The 21,552-nt window shown below is 32.7% G+C and overlaps 1 protein-coding gene across 3 annotated transcripts in view; it reads left to right on the top strand.

Moving 5' to 3' along the window:
- plxnb3 (plexin B3) overlaps positions 1 to 21,552 on the top strand; it is a 260,187-nt gene that overhangs the window by 202,103 nt on the left and 36,532 nt on the right. For all 3 annotated transcript variants that reach the window (XM_039776222.1, XM_039776221.1, XM_039776223.1), the window contains exons 19-29: positions 3,615 to 3,851; positions 5,871 to 6,029; positions 6,121 to 6,269; positions 6,836 to 6,936; positions 10,845 to 11,062; positions 11,689 to 11,867; positions 13,028 to 13,094; positions 16,373 to 16,519; positions 17,417 to 17,576; positions 18,861 to 18,964; positions 19,671 to 19,758. In XM_039776222.1, coding sequence (XP_039632156.1) covers positions 3,615 to 3,851; positions 5,871 to 6,029; positions 6,121 to 6,269; positions 6,836 to 6,936; positions 10,845 to 11,062; positions 11,689 to 11,867; positions 13,028 to 13,094; positions 16,373 to 16,519; positions 17,417 to 17,576; positions 18,861 to 18,964; positions 19,671 to 19,758 — 1,609 coding nt within the window. The remainder of the gene's footprint in view (positions 1 to 3,614; positions 3,852 to 5,870; positions 6,030 to 6,120; positions 6,270 to 6,835; positions 6,937 to 10,844; positions 11,063 to 11,688; positions 11,868 to 13,027; positions 13,095 to 16,372; positions 16,520 to 17,416; positions 17,577 to 18,860; positions 18,965 to 19,670; positions 19,759 to 21,552) is intronic.

Genomic DNA, 21,552 nt, shown 5'->3' with positions numbered 1-21,552 from the left:
TTAAATAATAAAAAAAAGTGTTTAAAAAAAAATAGGGTTATAAAAAAAAAAAAGGAGTTATGTATAAAATGTTAAAAATTAAAAGTGTTTAAAATATAAAAAAGGGAATTAAAATAAAGGTGAAAAAATAAAAATGTATATATTGAAGATTTTGAAAATATATATATAGAAGTGTATTAAAATATATTTAAAAATTATTTTAAAATATATATTTAAAAATGTTAAAAAAAAAAAAAAAAAAAAAAAAAAAAAAAAAAAAAAAAAAAAAAAAAAAAAAAAAAAAAAAAAAAAAAAAAAAAAAAAAAAAAAAAAAAAAAAAAAAAAAAAAAAAAAAAAAAAATATTAAAATTTTTAAATTTTTATATATTGTGTGTTTTTTTTATTTTTTTTATATAATTTTATGTTTTTTATATATATTTTTTTTTTAAAAAATATATTTTTTTATATATATAGGAAACCAATTTATATATATTTCAACCAATGTATCTAAACCAATGTATATATCTGAACGGATGTATTCAAACCGATGTATATATCTCAACCAATACATCCCAACCAATGTATATATTTGAACCGAAATATATATCTGAATGGATGTATTAAAACCAATGTATATATTCAAACCAATGTATCTGAACCGATATAAATATCTGAACCAATGTATATATTTACAAACCAATCTTTTTTCTGAACGGCCCCATAGTATATATATATATATATATATATATATATATATATATATATATATATATATATATATATATATATATATATATATATATATGTGTGTATATATATATATATATATGTGTGTATATATATATATATATATATGTGTGTATATATATATATATATATATGTGTGTATATATATATATATATATATATATATGTGTGTATATATATATATATATATATATATATATGTATATATATATATATGTATGTATATATGTATATATATATATATATATATATATATATATATATGTATATATATATATATATATATATGTATATATATATGTATGTATATATATGTATGTGTATATGTATATATATATATATATGTATGTATATATATATATATGTATGTATATATATATATATATGTGTATGTATATATATATATATATATATATATATGTATATATATATATATATATATATGTATGTATATATATATATATATATATGTATGTATATATATATATATATATATGTATGTATATATATATATGTCTTTTGTGACCTCTTGGATGAGTCGTCTCTGCGTTCTTGGTGTAATTTTGGTCGGCCGGCCACTCCTGGGAAGGTTCACCACTGTTCCATGTTTTTGCCATTTGTGGATAATGGCTCTCACTGTGGTTTGCTGGAGTCCCAAAGCTTTAGAAATGGCTTTATAACCTTTACCAGACTGATAGATCTCAATTACTTCTGTTCTCATTTGTTCCTGAATTTCTTTGGATCTTGGCATGATGTCTAGCTTTTGAGGTGCTTTTGGTCTACTTCTCTGTGTCAGGCAGCTCCTATTTAAGTGATTTCTTGATTGAAACAGGTGTGGCAGTAATCAGGCCTGGGGGTGGTTACGGAAATTGAACTCAGGTGTGATACACCACAGTTAGGTTATTTTTTAACAAGGGGGCAATTAATTTTTCACACAGGGCCATGTAGGTTTGTATTTTTCTCCTAAATAATAAAAACCATCATTTAAAAGCTGCATTTTGTGTTTACTTGTGTTATATTTGACTAATGGTTAAATCTGTTTGATGATCAGAAACATTTTGTGTGACAAACATGCAAAAGAATAAGAAATCAGGAAGGGGGCAAATAGTTTTTCACACCCCTGTATATCTCAACCAATGTATCTAAACCAATGTATATATCTGACCGGATGTATTCAAACCGATGCATATATCTCAACCAATATATATATATCTAACCCAATGTATATATTTACGAACCAATCTTTTTTTCCTGAACGGCCCCTCATAGTATATATATATATATATGGAAGAGAAGGTCTGTGATACGGTTTGCATATTAGCAGTTGGAGATCCACAAAGGGAGAAAATGAATCACGTATCATAAAGTAGTTTTTATTCCTGAGCTTTCAACCCCTACCAGGGGTCTTCATCAGAGGATAATGCTTAGACTTACAAGAATCAAAGGCAATATATAGCAATACCTTACAGTGGGAGGGGGGGGTGGCTAGATCCGTGTGGGGGGGTGAGGTTGTTGGGAGTAAAGTCTTGTTTATTAAGAATAAGTTCTTCTTAAGTTTGTATATGCTGGATTTATGTCCAAGTGTCTGTTGATGGCATTCTCATTTGATAACCAGGATTCCGCCAGCTCTCTAGCACTTTTATTATTGGCTTTAAATTTTACTTGTACATCGTCCCAATTAAATGTATGTCCTGTTGATTTAGTATGCTTATAGATCAATGACAGTGCGTCCTTTCTTCTGACGGTGTTGCGCTGTTCCTGTATACGTGTTGCGATTCTTTTTGAAGTTTGTCCTATGTATACCGCTGAGCACGAACTGCATGGAATGCTGTATACTGTGTTTAGTGTTTCTGCTGTTGATTTCTTGTTTTTGGCATTAATAAAATAATAAAAACTACTTTATGATATGTGATTCATATATATATAAAATAAATATATAGTAAAGATGTTCACAGGTAAGCAACACAAATGCCATCGAAAGCAACTCTTCCATTTCCGCTGTGATGGTCTTAGTTTTCTTCCATGAAGGGTGACTACTTATTTAATGAGGCATCATAAAAAGAAGGATCCATAAAGGAAGGCCTATGTAATGAGTATGAACAAATCAAAGTATATCATTCTCAGAGTGTTTTCAAAAGTCTTCACTTTTGGGGGGGGGTGAAAAGCATTGGAGTAGCATGGATGAAAGACAGAAACAGAAACTCATTTTTGCATTTTTAAATGAAAACGTAGTAGTGTGGATGTAGTTTCAGACTTAATTTCTATGTAGTATGCCACAGATCGTATTGATTACATGTCTTACTCTTTAACATTTTCTCTATTAAACGTTATTGCCACAACAGAAAATTGTAAGTAATACATTTTATTACCGATTGAAATGGTATTGTAAAATGAAGTTATGTATCAATGCTCTCATATTTCTCATGTCGCTGGAGAGTTGGCATGTTGATCAGACATGCAAGTAAGAATTTCACAGTACTCTGGACACTTGACAATATTACTAATAGGACTACTATAAATAATAATACAGATACCTAATACAAGGGATATTTCTTTTTCATTTTATGATGGTATGATTGAGGTTCTGTATTTTCTCTGTAAGTACAACTAAAGACATTTGTTGTGGATATGGAAGTGCTCTATTATGCTCCAAATTTATTCACTTTATCCAATGGTACTTTTTGAATATAAGACTAATACCCATATCTGTGGAGTGCTACGTAATCTTAAATAGCTTCTCAGTTAACAAAACTTTTCAGATTTATTCATATACTTTATTGCTCTTGTATACCATACACACAGTATGTGTTTTCTTCCATTCTTGCTCTTAGAGAATATTAAATAAAAAATAAAAAAAAAGTTTATATACTTAAAAGTGATCTTTCCAGTTTCAGGGTCTGTGCTCTGTTTTGTCCTCTAATTACATGGAGTGTCGCACACCTTATGTAGAAGAGAGACTAAAGGTCACAGATGTAGAATTTGTTCTGGATAACCTAAGGCTCAGTTTCAGTAGCATTGGTGGAGAAGAGTTCAGCTACAAACCAAACCCAGTTTTAAAACACTTGAACTCCGAGAACAAACATCAGCCATTCCACTTCAAACAGAGCAGCATCATGGGTGTTGAGGTAAGTTTCTCTGTATTTCAGAATATCACCACCTCACTATTAATCATCTTTTCTGGGTATTGTAGGTCAACAAACCTTTATTGTATTTTTTTCTTGTGAAATGAAAAGAGTTAAAGTTCAGCTGACCATAAGCCCCTTTCAGACATACAGGCAATGCCAGGTAGTTCATGTGTGAACAAAAGCTGAAGGTCACATCTTGAGAAGATTACCTTGCCAGTTTCTAAAGACAAGACACATAATGTTTTCCTGCAATTATACCCTAGCCCAAAATTATGTTGATTGTTGCATTTGTTCTGAAATTGTGGAATAAGGCAATTGATATCCACCCTCCCTTAGAAATCTATATGTAACTTTAAGGAATTGTTTAAAATATTCAGTAGTAGATGACCATGTTAAAGAGGTCATAAATGATGTACAGAAACAGAGCTTGGGTAAACTGTGAATGATTTACACTTTGCAAAACATACGTTTTTTTCTGGTAATAGAACAAAAGAAGCATTTTATCATTACTGCTCATCTTCCATTTTTCTTTTAGATATTAAAATGTGTTGAACTGTACAGTGTTTTTGTTTCCTTTCCTATTTTTTCTTTATAATAAAATGCCATTTTATGATTGTGTTTCTGTTTTACAAAGTATATGGGAAAAACTTTCTTACTCGTTCCAGAATTTTACCAAAAGTTACCGGTAATTATAATACTCAACTATGGTATCAACAAGCTCAAAACAATGCTATTACTTACATGTACAAATATTCAAGGCTTCATTTACTCATTTAGCAGTTCTCTTTGTCGCAGTAACTGCATTAGCAGTGTAACTGTCTATATTTATGTACAGCTTCCATTGTATTTTCAAAAATAGCTAGGCTCGGCAAGATGCTATATGCATGATGAAAGTTTCACAGTCACATTCGGGTAGTTAGTGATCATCACACATTCTGTGATGATAAAAGAGTAAAGCAAATCCATTTCCTATACTTTTAGATTAACTAATACTTATAATGCATCTATTAGTTACATACTGTTATGTAACAAGACATTAATAAACCCTTCCTTTGGTTTATGAGCACTTGTACACTATCAGTAAAGTGGTTATCACTGTGCAACATAGCACTTTTAAATAAGTTCACTTTGGTGGCCTAAGTGGGTGATATTTCACAGTATTGCATATTATATACTACATTATAAGGTTTGTGAATCCTTAATTGATGCTTATTTTTTAATAAGATCAAATTAAGCTCCATTATTCAATGTTATCAGTGTATCACAAGCTTTTAATATGCACATTGTACGGCATTGAATAATGACTTTATTGATGTTTTATAAGTGTTAAGACAAAGAGAAGCATTTGTTAAGGTCTTATTACAATTATTGTATTATTGTAACAGTATATAACTAATATATGACTTACAGGTAGTACTTTATCTAAAGTTTTAGACAATATTAATTTTAGTTTAATTTAGTTTGATTTTAGAAAGGCACATTTTGAGCAGAAGCAGGTGTCTAAAGAGACAACTGTGCTACCCTCTTTAAAATGGAAAACGTTGAATAACAGTAACATATTTAATATTGAATGAACTACATAATCTAGGCAAACTGTTAAGAGAACTCAATGGTGGATTGAGTGCGGAGCTAAGAAAAAAATATTTGAAAGAAAGTTTAAAAAAAAAAAAACAAATGCAAGACAAATAAGTCTAGCACTAATTATATGACTTTTGAACACTGAGAGCAACAGTTAAACAGCAAAATGCAGATGGAGAAAAATGTAATTTAGAATTCAACAGTCAGTCCTAAGAGTTCTTTAGAGTATCATAATAGTAAGAGATTAAGGAGTTTAATAACAGTAAAAAGGAATTAAATCTACAGCTATAAAGATGTTATAAACCTTGTTCGCCTTATATTGTGCATTTGTCCTTTGTTCATTTCTCCCGTTACCAGTTACTGGCAAATTAGTTTTTCTTGTCTAATAATTGAGTGGACATTTATTTATCAAGAACATATTTATCATTTTTCCCTTATTAGGGTGATGGTCTTACTCTAGCCATGACTAAAGATGAGGTGGTGGCAAAATTAGGGGATGGAATATGTACAGTGAAAACGCTTACCAAAACAGATCTGTATTGTGAGCCCCCTGCTGTGCAACCTGCACCACTCCATGGAGATGATCTTCCAGAGTTCATGGTGAGTAATATATCATCTTTTAAAATTTTCAAAAGCATTAATGTATTTTAAGAGTTTCTTGTTTCATAATAGTATGACATTATTTTTGCAGGTTGAAATGGGCAACCTAACCTTTAATTTGGGAAAAGTAGTTTATGATGAGGATGGATTATCTCATTTTCCCATAGAAGCTCAAATTGGTCTGGGAGTTGGAGCAGGAGTGGTTATCACAATAGTGTTGATTATTATTCTTATGTATAGGTTAGTATGGACGATCTTAATTGAGTTTATTATGTTTTTGTGAACAGTTGTACTTAATTTGATTTTTGTTATGTTGTCTGTCTTCTAAATTTTAAGGCTGATAACTATTGTTGTAATTATAAGCTTTTCTATAGTAATAGTACAGGGGGTCCTCGGGTTACAACGTTTCGACATACAACGTTTCGAGTTTACAACGCTCATTCCCATAAAAACTTAAAAAAATTGAGACATGAAAAGGAATAAAGGTAAGGATTTTTTTTACACTCATTTTTTCTGTTACTACAGTACAGTGTACAGGGTTACATCACTGTTGTAGGAACGGAACTGTGTCGTAACCCGAGGGCCCCCTGTATACAAATGTTACTGTTTAAGTAGAACTACACGATTTGTGTTTATTGTCACTTTAAAATACTGATAGTCATGGCTGTAAGTGGTAAGAAAATAGTAGGGTGAATATTATCTATAATAATTTTGCTCCAGAAGGTGTTCCTTATTTATCAGGATGATTAGACCATCTGTTTATAATGCATCAGTTCTACTCAGGCATCATGTTGCTTGACCTCTAGGCGCAAGAGTAAGCAAGCTATGAGGGATTACAAGAAAGTGCTGGTACAACTGGAAAACTTGGAAGTGAATGTGGGAGACCAGTGTCGAAAGGAGTTCACAGGTAAGTTTTGGAGAGCTTTTATGGTATCACTGTATATATTACTAATACTAAGGAGAACCTACTATTAGCGATACAAATAATAATAAATCATTTAATTGTTAAAGCATACTTTTCATATGTATAAGGTTTGGGTACATATTTAGCATATAACTATTTATTTTTTTTATGCTGAAGCAGAGCCAGGTGAAATTAGCTGGTTATCATTATGTACAGACTATCATATGGATTGAAGTGGTAATATAAGGGTTGAAAGTCTAATACTTTAGCCAGAAAGACTCAGATGTGTAAATGATCAATTAATAATTTGGTTAATTGCGTAATATTATTCATTTTGCTTCTAAATTGTGAAACTGGCAAGTTTGCATCTTTGTGATGGTGTGGGTCAACCCCACACTACCAGGTTCTACTAGGAAGCCTCTTGAACCCGCTACCAAATATTATTTGCTACCTTAGCAAATGAGGACACTCATAAAATGCAAGGGGTAGGTGAATAAGTGCTTTTATTAAAACAATCAACTCAAATATCCAAAAGTGCAGTGCAACTTCAATAATCCAATAAATAAAATCATACAGGTGCCCATGATGAAGGATAAAGTGCAATAAATAAATTAAAAACCAAAGGTAAAACAAAGTCAGGATTCTTTTATAAAATTCCCCAGATGGTTGGCATATGTGCTGCATCTCTCTCTTCTGCCACAGCATCCATCCTCCTGCCTGTCACTGTCCTTCCTTGCTTGCCCTATTTTTCCCTCTGTCTCCTTCTTTTTCATCTCTTCTTCAGCCAGCACTTCTTCCTTTATTGTCCCACCGACTCGCCCCTCTCCGGTTTCGCAGCTGTTGGAGATGTCAGTCGGTCCTTTTTTTCTATGGCTTTTGACATGACTGCCTCCATGAGTGTGTCTGCTGTGCCACTACAAGCTGGGTTCTCCCATCTTCCTCAAGCTCGAAACTTGGTGCCTGTCAGATCCCTAGGGAGACTCCTCTACAACGTACCTCACTAACCCTTTGCTGGTCAATTGGGATCCAACCCTCCCCAAAAACATTGATCACTTGTCTTCTGTGGGACCCCCTGACCAATTACTTTCACTCCTCTGTATGGGCTGACGGTGTATTGCATTCACCTGTTGTTCCCCCTTTTTCTCATGCTGGCTCTCCCTTATATGCTTCCATGGGCACGGCACCTCAGTCACAAACTGCAGAAAACCAGTGAAGCAATTAAGAGAACACACTCTCACGTGCAGCCAAACTCCATCTCAATCACCACATCAACTTCCTGCAGCTTCGCAAACACACACACCCATGAAGATTGAGCCAGCATTTCACCTACTTATATATTTCAAAACAGGCCACTAAAGTGTTAAGACGGGACCTGCTATACCATAATCTTTTCATCATATTCTTTTTATAGTTTACAATAAGTTTACTGTAAATCATCTACAGTAATGCATTTGAGTGCTTTTAATGAGTTTTATTATTTGGCAATTGTTTACAGACTTGTTTTGGTCTCTTGTCAAATTGAATATGTTTTTCTTGATTGTTTCCAACACATATTGCAGAAAATATTACTATAAACAGGTCTTTGGTGAAGTTCATTTTTACTGATTCTGTCATTTTGGCACTGTATCTATTGCTTATATTCTGAAATCTCTGTGATTATTCTTATTATTATGTTATACAGTACCCTTGAAAAATCTTAAGGGAATTATTTTCTTATTTTCAACCTAAAATTCTGGTCTCGGTTTAATAAATTTCATATGATTTGTAAATACTAGGTCTTTGTTTCTTTCAGAAATTTGGGCATTTACCCAAAAAATAAAGGTTACCAAAATGAGGTCAAGAAAAATGCAATTGTAAATTTCAATGACTGGTGTTTTATTTGTAAAATTAAACTACTGTAAAGCAATTAAATAGTTTATTATTATGTTATATTTATGTATTACTGTGTTTATACATTTTGTAAATAAAATATTCGGTTCTAAAATGCGACGCCAAATTTACATTCATTCACTTTATATCTGTAATAAACTGCAGAATTTCATTTACAAAATTTACCATGAATTAAGAAATTCATTAGAGCAAATATATACCTGTAGTCCACATTACATTCTTATATGAATGTGAATATACAGTGGATTCAAAAGGTATTCAGACCTCTTCACTTACATTTGCCATTTTTGCCAATCAGTCCACACTCAATAACACATAATGACAAAATGAAAACATGTTTTCTCAAAGGTTTGCAACTTTTAAAAATCAAAAACTGAAATCTCTCATTTATATTAGTATTTAAACTTTTGGCTGTGGCACTCCAAATTGTGATCAGGTGCATCCTGTTTGCTTTAATTACCTATGAAATGTGTCTAGACCTTGATTGGAGTCCAAATGTGACAAACTTAATTGATTTGACATTGTTTAGAAAGGCACCCACGTGTGTATATAAAGACCTTTAGTTCACATTGCCTGTCTGGACAAAAAAACAATCTATGAAATCCAAGGAACTCTCTGTAGACCTCTATGATTGAATTGAATTGAGCATTGAATGTTTCCAGGAGCACAAATACTTTAATAATTATAAAATGGAAAATCAACAGTGCTTTTCCTGGAGTTGGCAGTCCAGCCAAACTCAATAACTGGACAAGAAGCACCTTGATCAAGAACCCAGTGGTCACTCTAAAAGAGTTTCAGAAGTCCTCTTCTGAGATGGGAGAACCTATCAAAAGGAAAAACATCTCAGTAGCACCCAATCAGTTAGGTGCTAATGGTAGAGTAGCTAAATGGGATACACTCTTGAGTAAAAGGCATATGGTGGCATTAACAGGAGTCTGGGAGCATTAAGAAAAACATTCCCTGGTCTAAGACTTAAATTAAACGCATTGAGCAGAACTCCAAGCACTATGTCTGGCAAATTCAAGGAACTGCTCATTACCTGCCAAATACTATTCCTACAGTGAAGCAGAGTGGTGGCAGCATCATGCCATGGAGGTGCTTCTCAGTGCCAGGGACAGAGAGACAGGTCAGATTTAAGGAATTGGATGAATGCAGCCAAATAAAGTGAAGTCCTGGAAGAAAACCTGCTCTAGAGAGCACACGACCTCGGACTGGGGCAATAACCTTTCAGCTTGACACTGACTCAAAGCATACAGCCAAGAAGATGGAAGTTTACAGATGATTCCCATCCAATATAATGGAGTCTGAGAAGATGTGCGAAATAGAATAGGATAAACTGCCCAAAACCAGGTGTGTGGAACTTGTTGAGAATTGCCCAAGTAGACTTAAAGCTGTAATTCCTGCTAAAGAGGTTTTTACAAAGTACTGTATTAAGGTTGTAATACATATATAAATGAGAAGTTTCACTTTTTGATTTTTAATGGATTTACACATCTTTCTAAAAACATGCTTTCACTTTGTCATTTTTGGTTATTGAGTGTAGATTGATGGTTTCCATAAAATTAAAGTTTTATCATACTTTTTAATACCATTGAGCATAACTTCGAAATCAGATAAGTATTTAGGGACATGCAGTCTGTTGGAGAAGGGTCTTTGAATAATTTCTATTTCCTCCTCAGAGGAGCCCAAAAATAGAATTTACTGGAACCATTTCCATGAGACACCTAGTAGCTTACAGTATATTTAAGGATCCTACATGTTTTGAGCATGATATACGGAGTACTAACTGTACCAAGTTACAGTGTTTGGATGCTTTTATTTCTTGATAGTTCCGTTAAATTGTTTTGAAGAGAACTAGTGTTAACCACTTCTGCCATAGTTTAGGTTCACGCCTTGTAAGATTAATAGTTTCTGCTGGAGATTTCTCAAGAAGCTGTAAAATATACAGGACAATTAATAGGTTTTGGCTTGGTCTTCCTCCTGAATCTTACATCTCGAATCCAATTTTTGTCTGTGTCTAGACTTAATGACGGAGATGATGGACTTGACAAGTGATCTAGAGGTTAATGGTATCCCCTTCCTAGACTATCGCACATATGCAGAGCGTATCTTCTTCCCTGGGCATCGAGAGTGCCCCTTAAGAAAAGGTCTGGATGTGCCAGAATTACGTAAACAGACTGTAGAACAGGGACTAACACAGTTGTCCAACCTTCTCAACAGCAAACTCTTCCTAATCAAGGTAAAATACACCGATTATTTGTATGTCAATGTATTGTATGAAGATTCTACTTTTTTTTTAAGTATTACTCAGCTTACTCTGAAAAGGGAGAAATCAAGAGACTACAACAATGTTTAAAGCACTGATAGCCATTTAATCAGACTAGTACAGCCCAGATGAACAAATTTTATGTTTCTGCTTCTGTGAATTAGTTCCACAGGTTGTAGGTGTTCTAACTGCTGATACAGTATTATATAAATGTCTGTTTCACAATTAGGCATGTGCAGCATTTTAAAGCTTGAGTTTCTTGGTTTTTTTCTTTTCTTTTTTTATACTTGTGTGTATTTGGCAGAAATGAAAACCAAAAGCCACTGTGGCCTTCTGGCAATATTTATATTATATATAAAGAAGTAGCACTGAAATAGATATTTAAAAAAATACTGTTCTAGCAAAGAGTTAAAGCTAATATTGAGCATTTTATGTCCAAAAAAGATTGTTTTTTAAATCTTTGTTTCTTAATATGCTACAAAATAACATAATAATTTGGACCATTAAAATATTTACGTACTTTGTGGATTTTTTAAACAATTATGCCTCACATATTTTTATTTGTGATTAAAGAATGTCCTTCAAAATCTCTCACACAGTTCATTCATACACTGGAGGATCAGCAAGGCTTTTCTCAGAGAGACAGAGGATATGTGGCCTCACTGCTTACCATTGCTCTCCATGGCAAACTGGAATACTTTACAGACATCATGAAAACTCTTCTTGGAGACTTAGTAGAGCAATATGTGGCTAAAAATCCTAAACTTATGCTGCGCAGGTATGTTATAAACTTTGAAGCAAGTTATTACAGGGTTGAACATTTCATAATCTTTTTGTGCATAAACTGTATTATTTAACCCTGTGTCTCCCAAGTAGGATCTTTCTGTGGAATATTGTCCTGAATTTTATTGTGGAATAAAGGGAAAACATGTTTAAAAGCCCTAGAAATTTCCAAATGTTGCTTGGAATATTGTTGAAACAGTTGTCTTGCAATTTATTTTCTTTTGGTTAGTTCATATTTTAATAATATTAATTTTATTCTGTGTTCATTGCATATTATTTCAGTTTTCACAACTGGCCAAGGAAAAACAAGCACTTTGCTGCTAAGAGAAAAAGAGCAGCACAGTAGACACCATTTCTGCAGACTTCAACCCAGAATTATCTGCATTTGTAGTCTGCTGTTGTCCATTTTATTGCTTGGGAAGATTTCTTTGTTTAAAGTTTCTGCTTGATGCTTTTTGGCGATATAGTTATTTAGAGCAATTTTCAAGTGATTTCAGAAATGGTGTTTAACTACAGCTGCTTGCTATTTTGTAGATTTTAAGTTTTCACGGCTTTGATTTTTGACAATAGTTTTCAAAACCTTTTCTTGAAACCCAAAATCTTACCATTTGAATTACTTTAATATGGATTTTGAAAGTAAAGTATGTTTTAGAATATGAAAAAGGCACATCAGGAAAGGAGAGAAAAAAGTATTAAAGATTATTAGAGCCAATTTAGAGGAAAGCAAGAAGTGAATATTTATATATATATATATATGTGTGTGTGTGTGTGTGTGTAAAATCTTTACTACTAAATTATTGTCAAGAAAATGTATTTGTAATAAAACTGAAGCCTTGTTATTATTATCAACATTTTCTTATATCTAAACATTTTTTAAAGCTTTGGGATAATTATGCTATCAAGAAATTATTTTAGGGTTAGGGTTAAAACCCTGATCTATCCATTAACATTTACTATTCTCAAAGCAAAACAGTTCAATTTAGTACTATTTGTGTAAAATCCTGATTTATATTACCTGAATACTGTTGCTTTTGTTTTATCTGTGGTACAAGATATATTAGTGATTCTATGGTTTGTTGACTTGACTCACATAGAACCTGGGGTATATAGAATATCTAACCTCTCTTAACCCTTGTCTTTATTTTTTCACCCAAGGACAGAGACAGTTGTGGAGAAGATTCTCTCAAACTGGATGTCAATTTGTTTGTATTCTTTCCTCAGGGTAGGTTGAGAATGTCACAATATATGTAAATGACAATGAAAGTCAGGTTTCATTTCTTTATTTAAAACAATCTGCAGTTTGGTATCTGCAGTATTTGTGCCAAAAAAATCCTTTTACATCTAATATCTAAAATAACTCAAAAACTCAAATATCTGAAGACATTTAATTTTGTCAAGACCTAAATGGCACAATTTTATCATGCACATTTTTTCAAAGCCCATTTCCTAAAAAAAAAATATATATATATATATATATATATATATAATATATATATATATATATATATATATATATATATATATATATATATATATATATATATATATATATATATATATATATATATATATATATATATATATATATATATATATATATATATATATATATACAGTGGTGTGAAAAACTATTTGCCCCTTCCTGATTTCTTATTCTTTTGCATGTTTGTCACACAAAATTTTTCTGATTATCAAACACATATAACCATTAGTCAAATATAACACAAGTAAACACAAAATGCTGTTTTTAAAAGATGGTTTTTATTATTTAGGGAGGAAAAAAAATCCAAACCTACATGGTCCTGTGTGAAAAAGTAATTGCCCCCTGAACCTAATAACTGGTTGGGCCACCCTTAGTAGCAATGACTGCAATCAAGCGTTTGCGATAACTTGCAGTGAGTCTTTTACAGCACTCTGGAGGAATTTTGGCCCACTCATCTTTGCAGAATTGTTGTAATTCAGCTTTATTTGAGGGTTTTCTAGCATGAACCGCCTTTTTAAGGTCATGCCATAGCATCTCAATTGGATTCAGGTCAGGACTTTGACTAGGCCACTCCAAAGTCTTCATTTTGTTTTTCTTCAGCCATTCAGAGATGGATTTGCTGGTGTGTTTTGGGTCATTGTCGTGTTGCAGCACCCAAGATCGTTTCAGCTTGAGTTGACGAACAGATGGCCGGACATTCTCCTTCAGGATTTTTTGGTAGACAGTAGAATTCATGGTTCCATCTATCACAGCAAGCCTTCCAAGTCCTGAAGCAGCAAAACAACCCCAGACCATCACACTACCACCACCATATTTTACTGTTGGTATGATGTTCTTTCTCTGAAATGCTGTGTTCCTTTTACGCCAGATGTAACGGGACATTTGCCTTCCAAAAAGTTCAACTTTTGTCTCATCAGTCCACAAGGTATTTTCCCAAAAGTCTTGGCAATCATTGAGATGTTTCTTAGCAAAATTGAGACGAGCCCTAATGTTCTTTTTGCTTAACAGTGGTTTGCGTCTTGGAAATCTGCCATGCAGGCCGTTTTTGCCCAGTCTCTTTCTTATGGTGGAGTCGTGAACACTGACCTTAATTGAGGCAAATGAGGCCTGCAGTTCTTTAGATGTTGTCCTGGGGTCTTTTGTGACCTCTCGGATGAGTCGTCTCTGCACTCTTGGGGTAATTTTGGTCAGCCGGCCACTCCTGGGAAGGTTCACCACTGTTCCATGTTTTTGCCATTTGTGGATAATGGCTCTCACTGTGGTTCACTGGAGTCCCAAAGCTTTAGAAATGGCTTTATAACCTTTACCAGACTGATAGATCTCAATTACTTCTGTTCTCATTTGTTCCTGAATTTCTTTGGATTTTGGCATGATGTCTAGCTTTTGAGGTGCTTTTGGTCTACTTCTCTGTGTCAGGCAGCTCCTATTTAAGTGATTTCTTGATTGAAACAGGTGTGGTAGTAATCAGGCCTGGGGTGGCTACGAAATTGAACTCCGTGTGATACACCACAGTTAGGTTATTTTTAACAAGGGGCAATTACTTTTCACACAGGGCCATGTAGGTTTGGATTTTTTTTCTCCCTAAATAATAAAAACCATCATTTAAAAACTGCATTTTGTGGTTACTTGTGTTATATTTGACTAATATTTAAATGTTTTTGATGATCAGAAACATTTTGTGTGACAAACATGCAAAAGAATAAGAAATCAGGAAGGGGGCAAATAGTTTTTCACACCACTGTATGTATATATATATATATATATATATATATATATATATATATGTATGTATGTATATGTATATATATATGTATATATATATATATATATGTGTGTATGTATGTAATATATTTTGTAAATGATTAATCAGAAAATCTTGTGTTATGTTACATACATTTTTTAGTTTTTTTTTTTTAATATTTGTTTTCTATAGAGCAAATATGGCAACCCAAATGTGTATTTTTCTCTTTGTTTTCTCAGTACACTGTCAGAGAACTAGCTGTAAAACTTTCTATAGGCATCTTCCAAAAAGAGAGTATGCTTTGATCAATAATTAAGTAGATATTCTATGAGACAAAGTTTTTAAAAAATGACAGCTCATTGTACAATAATGGCATGAAGTGTTCACATTAATTATATAAATGTAATTGCCAAACATCTGACAGAAGGACTTTAATCAGCAAAGGAGGAGACGACTTATGTTTTGAAATCATACTCTGTGAATCCACACTCTGTATTTCATTTTGTCATAATACTATATTTCTAGGTGCACTTTTTCAATAATTATTATTATTATACATCAGTATACAGAAAATACTTTAGCATCTCTGTAGTGACAATTCCATATTTCTGGATGATAAAGAAGGTATGTTGGAAAATAATGCAATTTTCCAGTTTCATGCATTGTATGATATCATTTAAACATGTGAATGTTATGTTTTTAGATAATGCAACCAGTACCAAGCCATCAATACTCTCTTTTGGCATGAAATTGCAAATCATCAATGTAGGGATAAGATAATTAAAGAAGAAAAAGGAGACTTAATGTTACAAAGACTTAGTAAAAGATGAAAATAGGCAATACATGTGGTAGCCACTTTTTCAATGAAACAAAAAACCATGAATTCTCTCTATATTATAGAGCTTACTTCAGTAGTTGCTATGGCACATACTGTATGTCTGCAGTACTAAGCACAGGCTTGAGGGGGGACATTTCAATTATATAAACCTATTCTTAGATAAAATGTGTGTGCACATTCTGCATTTCTGAAACTGCAGAAATGATCTTGTTAATAATAAACGTCCAATATTTATAGAATAATAGTTATACTGTGTGTTTTAATTAAAGTATTTAATGTTTAGAATATAATTATGGCTTTTTTCTATTAAACAGTTGCCATAACTTCCACATTTAAGTCATTATTATTCAGATTGATTCCAGTATATTTTAAGTGCATTTGTTTGGCATTACTTGTCCATTCACCCATAGACATTTTTTTGTAATGCAATTCTACCAGGAAAGTGCTGGAGAACCACTTTATATGTTATACAGAGCAATCAAGTACCAGGTTGACAAAGGGCCAGTGGATGCAGTAACCGGGAAGGCAAAACGCACATTAAATGATAGCCACCTACTGCGTGAAGATATAGAATACCAAGCCCTGGTAAGATGAATTCTGCTGTTCTGCTTGCTAAAATAGTTCCTTATATTGGTACCATTCTTCCTAAAATATTAACAGGAAAATTAGCATCTAGTAAATACTTGGTTCAAGACACATTTCTGTTTTGCTGGATATCAAGATTTTTGGAGTTTGTGTTGCTAGGATTATTCATTTATTTTTCCAGTCTAACACTGAATGCAGATGTTTAGACCAGGTTGTCATCAATGTGTTCATGATAAGTCCTCTAATTCTTCTATGATTATTCAAATACCTAATTTAGAAATCAGTTGTGGCTTGCTTTCTGCACAGTTTGTTTCAGCCTATAGTAAAGGTTCTCCTGTTTAAGCCAGACCTTAAGTTAAAGACCATTACTCATGAAGATATTGCTGCTTTCTGTGCTGGGGCATCATTTGTTAATTAGATCAATGGATACTATTTTCAGTTAAAGGTTTGGTACCACATAATTTGTGACTTGTGGAAAGTTTTTGTATTGAAATTGTTCAGAAGAGCTAAACTTTATCTGGATATGCCAGGGTATTGCCTGATCCAGTCTTACATGGTTAGAAAGCAACCTAGACAGTCCATTTCTGTTGCGTCATTTACAAAGAATGGTCTGTATTTTTGGTCACTTTTAGTAAAATATCATTTATCCAAACATTACAGGTACAGTAGCAAATATTTTGATTTAAGACAAAAATCTTATTTTTATATAGTTGTTTGGAAAAGTGTCTTATCACAATTTTTCATTAGGCCTATTTTGCTAGTCAATATAACTTAGCACTAGAAGCACTGTAAGATATTTAAATTTGTGCCACTTGATATTTGCATTTGATTCTCTGCTATTGTGTTATTCTTATTAGATATTCCCTATCTGAATTTGTGTGTTTTGTCATTTCATAGACACTAACAGTAATTACAAAGAATGGCATGGAAGTGCAACCCATTCCTGTACGAGTTTTGGATACAGACACCATCACCCAAGTTAAAGAGAAAATCCTTGACCAGATCTGTAAGGGAGCTCCATTTTCACAGAGACCTTCAGTGTCTACTCTGGATCTTGGTAAAAATAGATTGTTGCTTCTTTTTGTAGGCAATGTAGTGTTTATTGTGGTCCAGGTTTAACAGGCATGTTTTTCTGAGTTAGCTCAACAGAACCCCCTTAATTTTCTGTATGCATTTTATAAATATATATAAATATGATATATATTTATTCAAAAATGTATGTGAGTGAAAGAGCATGTTACCTAAGTGCAGCAAATGTAGACGGAATTACACAGTCACAGAGAAATTACTTTGCTGTGACAATTTATCTATATAGAGTGCCAGCATCAAACTATTCTGTCTTTAACTATTCACTACACCAGTGATAATTATGAACTTGTGGACAGAGTTCTCTTTGTTACACCCTTTGAGCCCAAAACATCAAAGAAGGGGTGACAGCATCTTTAATAATTCAGAAACTGAATTTGTCAAGTTGATGTTTCATTCTTAATGCAGACACATCTTTTTTTTTTTTTTCCACCGACAGTAAGGAAAAAAACATAGTTTCTACCCAGTAGAGTATTACAAAACTAAACTGTAACGGTCATATATTAAAACTGATTCTCAGAAGTGCATACAGTATTCTTTAGCAGCAATGGAATGGAAACACAAGTTTGCATATCTATTGACAGACATGAGAAAGTTAGTTACTTCAAACACTCTTGTCTGCAGCTGAAGCTTATTTTTCCCATTAATGTGCAGTGCTTGACAAAATGAAATCACAGAATGGAGAAAAAAAAAGTACTTCTGTTTTGCAGGTGGGAATGGGACTGAGGTTGGCTGTGTGCAACAGTAAGTGTGGGTGGTGATAAAATCTTTTAAAAAGTGGACCACAGTAGTCTTAAAAATATTTTTTTACTTTAATTTGCCTCTGACCTAGTATGCTGTTAAAGATAGGAATATTGGCTGCCTCAGATTAACTGCTCAATATATATTGTCCTCAAAATAATATACTAATTTTCTTTTGTGACCACACTTCACAAATTATCTATATGGAAGATTATTGTGGCTTGCCTTTATTCATGCCATATCATTACAACTGGAATTTCATTTTATGATGTGCATGTTATTTAAACAGATCACCAAACACACAATAGCTGGAAATAAATAAAAGCTTTAAAATAAACAGTTAGGTGTATTTGTGCCTTGGGGAAAAACAAAATTGTTCTAGCAATACTTCCAGTCAGTATCATCTAGGTAGGTTCTATGCATTTCATATGCAAAAGACATTCAATTCCTATTGTGTTAAGTTCTTATGAATATTATCTGAGCTGTACTATGCTTTATTCTGTTTTGATGACAGAGTGGCGTGCTGGAATGGCTGGTCACTTGACCTTGTCAGATGATGATGTGACAGCTGTGGTTCAAGGACGCTGGAAACGACTTAACACTCTTCAGCACTATAAGGCAAGATGTGTTGTTGTGTGTTTTGTGTATCAACTCCAACCTTTATACCTAAATATTTACCAAGACATTGCCAGGCTATCTCAAAAATTTGCTTTAACTTACAAGACAATTTATTAATTTTCTGAGTCTGTATCATTCAGTCTTGTATACCCCAAGTTAGAAGAGAGGTAATCTAGGAGCCTGCTAAAATCCTACAGTTTCCAAAGTTTAAAGCATTTTATGTTCATGTGCCAAATCTTTCTAAATCATTTTAATTTGGTTTTATACTGCAGCATTATCTTCTGTTCCCAAATGTAGCATCACTATTTCCTCCATGGTTTAGATGGAGACTAGTTTGTTATTTCATAATACATCCAATTTCTATACATTTTAAAAACCTGTAACCAAGCAAAACAAAAATAAAATCATTTTCATTTCACATGTTTTGAATTTTCTAGCTAGTGACAGAATTATTTTGCACTATTGCCGCATATTTAGCTTGGCATATTTTACAAAAGACTGTCATAATACCATGTGGGTGTTAAGGTTGTTTTTTTTAGCTTTTGCTCACATGTACAGTAGATTTGCTTGAAAATCAATATCGGCAATAAAACATGTTTAAGGCAGGCTAACATAGGCTATATTCATTCTAATCAGTGAATTTTATGGCTTTGTTTTCTCTGATGTCTTTGCTGTTTTCTGATCTGGCGTTTCCCCTATCCAAAAGGTCCCAGATGGTGCAACAGTGGCTCTAATCCCTAGGCTGCACAATGGGCTTCAACATGGTGTGAATCAAGTTTTCATAACTGGTGAAAGTATGTAAACATTTTTTTTTGACTTCCCAAAATAATCTTAAACTAATGTTTGTTGAATGGTTCTATGTAAAGTGAAAGGGTTCTGTGGTTTTAAATTTAATAAAGTGTGATAGATTTAGTATACAAAATGTTTGTCCTGTATCTGTAAATCAAGACATAACAAAAACAAAATTAACAGTGTGAGAAATGAAAGGTGGAAAAGTTTAAAAGCACAAAAGGGAGCATTAAAAGGTTTGAGATGTGATGGTTTCTGTACAAAAAAAGAAGTGAATGATCTCCTGTAAGCAAAAAAGAACCAAGCCATTGCTCAGCATTGACTGGATAAAGAAAGTAACATAATAACTAAATTCCCCCAACAACAAATTGTTTTCTTTACTGCATAATTTAGACATGAAATATTTATTCATACTGTTCAGACTGTTTACATTTTAGTTAGATGCTAAACTTTTTTTCTCACCGTTAACATTATTGTAATAACACTTATGCCCGATATATTGTAAAAGTTTGAAAATAATGTATTGGATTTAATGATGTGGATAACTATGACAAAGGCAAAATTGCATTCCATTTGGATGTTTGTTCATATCATAGTGCTTTTTAGGTTTGCAAATAAGAAAAATGACATATACATAAATGTAAATTATTTAATAATTTTCCTGAATTTTCCATGTACATTTGTTGCTAATATGTATAATGCACGGTATAGAAACTAGAAAAGAACACTTCTACTCTTGAGCCACTACTCGGATATATACTGTTTCCAGTGCTGAAGAAAAAAAGCTTCAGTTTTGAAACAGAGTAAAATGAGTTTGGTCCTAGTCTCTCTCTCTCTCTTAGTGTTTTTTTTTTTTTAATTTAGTTTTAGTTGATCAGTTCATTTTTAGTTTTTGTCACTTTTTTTAGTTTTATATTACTCAGCAAAAATCTACACATGGATACAGTTTTGCAAGTGAAAAAACACGGTTTTCTTCATAGTTGTCAAATTGTATACCATTCATGTTGTACCTGTCAACTTAATGCATACAATTTTAGTCTATGACAGAACTCAAGATTTTTCATGATTATGTGATAGCTCAAGACTTCCAGTATAATCAAAAATGCAAGAATCAAATAACAAGTGTGCTCTGATCTTATATGGTGCCACTAAGTATAGTTGCTGTTCTGTTGGCTTTGATCAGATTTTGAGTTATCTTTGAGTTTGAATTTACTTTGAGTTAAGTGTCATATTTTCTTTTTTTTACACCCACTACTTTGGGTTGGCCAGACACTCACCAGCTTCCTGATTCAATTGAATTGATGGCATTTATTACTATAACGTGAAACAAGTTTAAGCAAATAGTTATTTAATTTCAAAAACTCTTTTATTTTTGAGATTCCTTTAGCGAGCAGTAAGAGCATTGCACACCCACACACACACGCACACACTCTTACTTTATATTTATTTTTGATATCTCCTGATGTTAACTATATGTCATCTACCTATTTCAAGACATTAAAAGTGTATTTTTTTCAGGGAATTCTTACTTTGCTTCATTTTTTTGTAATACTGAAGTCCCTACTTGAACTGTGTTAATAACAATAATAGCAGAATACAGATGAAAGTTTTTGTGTATACTGCATTTCTACAAGCATACCATTTACATCAAATGCTGAAAATGGGTTATAGCTTAGATCATTCACTTAATAAGAAACATGCAAGATATAGGTAGCTCCCTGCGAGCCTAAGCTGGGAGGATGTAATTTAACAGCACATGTAGGAATAAACATGTTTGGCAATTTGAGAGTGCTTAATAA

This window comes from Polypterus senegalus, chromosome 13, assembly GCF_016835505.1.
Source record: "Polypterus senegalus isolate Bchr_013 chromosome 13, ASM1683550v1, whole genome shotgun sequence".
NCBI classification, from domain to species: domain Eukaryota; kingdom Metazoa; phylum Chordata; class Cladistia; order Polypteriformes; family Polypteridae; genus Polypterus; species Polypterus senegalus.
Note: the sequence above shows the minus strand (reverse complement) of the source record. Positions and strands in the feature narration are given on the sequence as shown.